The sequence below is a fragment of the Bidens hawaiensis genome, unplaced genomic scaffold (assembly GCF_021521415.1).
Source record: "Bidens hawaiensis isolate Kalapana, Puna unplaced genomic scaffold, B.hawaiensis_p1.1 tig00038532_1, whole genome shotgun sequence".
Lineage (NCBI taxonomy): Eukaryota > Viridiplantae > Streptophyta > Magnoliopsida > Asterales > Asteraceae > Bidens > Bidens hawaiensis.
Window position 1 is genome coordinate 139,991 of NW_027505552.1, and position 4,007 is coordinate 143,997.

The 4,007-nt window shown below is 33.8% G+C and overlaps 1 protein-coding gene across 1 annotated transcript; it reads left to right on the plus strand.

Moving 5' to 3' along the window:
* The first annotated feature begins 3,229 nt into the window (after window positions 1-3,229).
* LOC143613907 (uncharacterized) lies at window positions 3,230-3,712 on the plus strand. The gene has a single exon (XM_077087496.1). It carries the CDS (start codon window positions 3,230-3,232, stop codon window positions 3,710-3,712), a length of 483 nt encoding a protein of 160 aa, XP_076943611.1.
* Window positions 3,713-4,007: the final 295 nt, after the last annotated feature.

The window sequence follows — 4,007 nt, forward strand, 5'->3', positions numbered from 1 at the left end:
ATAATATATTAACTTAATTAATTAACAAGCTTACTTGCTTTTGCTTTGTTATTCGAAAACTTTCAAGCAGGAGTTGGTTTTTTTTGGGTCTAGTGAACATAAGCCATCAAGTGGCCTTTTTCATTGAAAAAAGTACCACGAAAATCTTTCGAGGATGAAACCGTACGACGTGAGTGGCGCCCACCATGGTGTGACGTCGCGACTGACCCGATCGCCATCGAAATAGTCGAATGGCAACCACCGTGAAGAAAATAGTTCCGTTCTTGAGGACAAGAATGCTTTGAAGGAGCATGGAATTGATACGAGCGTAATATATTTGTTAAGTTTATTAATTATTTAAGTTAATATATTATTTAGTTTCCTTGTTATACTCTAATTCAGTTTCCTTAATATTTATTTTTTTCCTATTTTTATGTCTTTCTTTTCCTATAAATTGTAATCATTGTTTGAGAAAAATAATAAGAAAATTTGTCTTGAGTTTGGTTTCTTTTCTTCTTCTTCTTCTAGTTCTTGGAGCCTAACCCACTATACGGGTCTATCGGGAGATTGATCATCTCGAATCGGTCTCTATCAACTAACATCATACTAATCTAATGAAGACCAAGAACTTAATACAAAATCTGTCCAGAAAGAAGAAGGAAATTGTAACCGTCAATCACCAAGAATAAAGGGGTGTTTGGGATTGCTTATTTTTAACAACTTATAACTTATTAACTTTTTGAAAAGTAATAAGGTGTTTGGGATTGCTTATATTGTGAGATAAGTTACACTTTTGTAACTTATTAACTTAATGAAAAGTTATAAGGAGGTAAAATAAGGAATCCCAAACACCCCCTAAGAGACTGAAAAATAAAGAAGAGATGTTGTTATATTATAACGTCTCTTTCTCTTGTATATATGAGACACGACGAACCCATTCAAGAAACAATGAGTACTAAGCCCAACTTTAAACCAATCAGCAACGGCCCTTTTAGCCCACAATCAGCCCACATTTTAATAGACGGCCCATATCCATCATTCTCAACGTATAACATGAAATATAAACAGAAAACAAGTTAACCAACAAATTTGTGTATATGTTTGATAATGAATTGGAAGTATACATGTGTTTCAACATTAACTCACATCGCAATGTATTTTCATAGAATTATTATCAAGTCTAATTTAGGAACATATAGTATACAGATTTTATTTTGTTAAACATCTTTCAATTACACAACTAACTCAAGTATGTTTGGCAAATAGCTTTCAGAAGTTTCAAAGAGCTTTTAGGAGCTTTTGAAACTGGGATGATAAGATAATAATTTTTGTTTTTTTACTTTTTTCATTTTTGTGTTTTTTTTTATTTTATGATTTTTTTTGTTTTTGGGTTTTTGTGGTCCAAAATAGTTCTCGTAGTTCTCAATTTCAAAAAAATTTTCTCATGATCATGATCATATATATATATATAATTGATTTCTTTTGAGAACCATTTTGAGTTTTAAGAACTCGAAAGAACTCAACATAACAATTTTTTTTGAATTTTTTTACACATATGTAATATGTAAGTGCAAGTAACGTAAAAAAATACAGTATTTTTTACACACCGAATCTACTTATTACACATGTGTAACTAACATTTAAACTTGTGTAATTATCAAAAATCATAATCATTATTCCCTCTCTTGATTAATTTTTTAATAAAATTTATTCTCAGCCACATATTCAATGCCCATTTAATTGATTGTGTGATCCATATTGAGTTCTTAAAGTTCCTACAACTCATCAAGTTTTCAAAGGATCATTCCCATATATATATATATATATATATATATATATATATATATATATATATATATATATATATATATAAACAAAACCTTTAAAAGCTCTCTGGTTGCTCCCTACGTTTTCTCAATCCACCAGATTGTATTACTTGTAAATGGAGGCTTCTCATTCATTTGACCCGAATTCACGGATATTGGTCTTAACCCATATATATATATACATATATATATATATATATATATACATATATATTACATATAACACATTTTAGATGGATCTAATGGTCATTTTGCATATTTAAGACGTTGTTAAACTTAAATGACGAGACGCCGCTAAATTTAATGACTCCATATCACCAGCGTCGTTACATGTATCTCCGGCTCCTTCTCAATTATCATACGTGAACTCAGTTGTAACCCTTAATTCTCCAATTAAAGCCACTTTCAATTGCAATTACACATCGGTTTAACCTTTAATTCAACTCTCCAATCATATCGTCATCGATACTCCTGTAATCAGTGCTCAATCAATGCTTGGTGGTTACAAGTGAATGGCGACGTTACAAGTGAAGTCCCAACAACGTGACAATCAATTGCAATTGGTATTGGTTTCATGGAAATAACCGCCGTAACAGTCTTCAATTGCTCCTCAAATTTCTTTTTTGTTCAACATGCATTAACAATTAACAATCTTCAAAGGTAATCCTTTTTGACCTAATTGCATGCTTCATCTTTGGTTTGATTGTCGTTATGTATTAATTGATTGGTAAATAATCTCATCCAAATAATGAAATCGTGGCGAATGCTTGACTTTCAGGATTGGATGTGGAGAAATTCCGTATTTATAACTGCCAACCGTCTAATAGAGCCATAGCACATGATCATTTTTGGTGCCCTAATTATGTGAGTTCTGATTATCTGCCCTGAAAGCTTATCACGTCTCATTCTCCTTGACTTGCATCCAAACAATGAGTATTTCAAGTTCCTTTTGGCCTTTATCTTCTGTACTTTGATCTTATATCTATTTTTGGTGACACATGTTGTAACTGTTAGAATATTCTAGATCAATCATTGTCTACAATCAAGGGAGGGGATCGCATAATTAAGGAGCAATATTTTCCATGATTAGTTTTTCCATGTTTAGATTATTTTTCTCATATTTAACTCAATCCCTTGTATGATTTATTGACATAATAAAAAGCCAATTTCCTTTCTATCTCTGTACCTTTGATCATGGTATCAAAGCATAATCCTGGAAATTCATAAGCTCATCAAAACCCTAGCCAACCATAATCGAAACCTGCAATCAAACATGGCAGACCAAAACACCACTTTGACCAAAATACCCGATGAATTAACCATGCAAATATGCGCTATTAAGAAACGGTCTTGGGGTACAATCAACAACAACCAATTCTGAGAATCTCTCTCTCAGATTTAAACTTGAAGGGGATAATTATACAATGTGGGTAACCCTGATGAAAAAGGCTATTGGAGGTAGGGGGAGAAGTTCTCACATTACCGGGGAACCATTACCTCCATCAAAAAGTGATGCAACGTTTGCACGATGGGAACAAGATGATCAATGTGTTTTTAAATGGTTAATCCAAAATATTGATGCAAGTTTGGTGAATAATGTCTCGCGGTATCCGACTGCGAAAGCCCTTTGGGATGGCCTTGTGGTTACATATGGTTCCGAAACAGACTCGCTGCAAGTGTTTGATCTTCACAAAAAGGCAAACTCATTGAGGCAAGGAGGAGATACCTTAGAAGATTGCTGGAACAAACTACAAAAAATCTGGATGACCATCGACAGAAGAGACCCGAACCCGATGAAACACCATGAAGATATTCAAATCTATAATAACAAAATTCAAGAACAGAGACTCTTTCAATTGTTAATGGCCATCGACGACAAGTTGGAACCAAATAAGCGGGACATCTAGAAAAAAGATCCCCTACCTTCGGTTGAAGCTGCATATACGACGATACGGCGAGAAGTAGCAAGACTCAATATTCTAAAACCTATCACCACTGAAACCGACAGGCCATCTGAAATCAGCCTGGGTCTATTGGGAAAGGAATCAACCGGAAGACCTAAAACTCGTTCAGAGCCACAACGAGGAAAAGATAAAAAAGATAAATCGAAGTTATATTGTACCCATTGTAAGATGAAGAGACATGCTAAGGAGACATGCTTCAAGATTGTTGGTTATCCGGAATGGTCGGAGAAACCGGGGC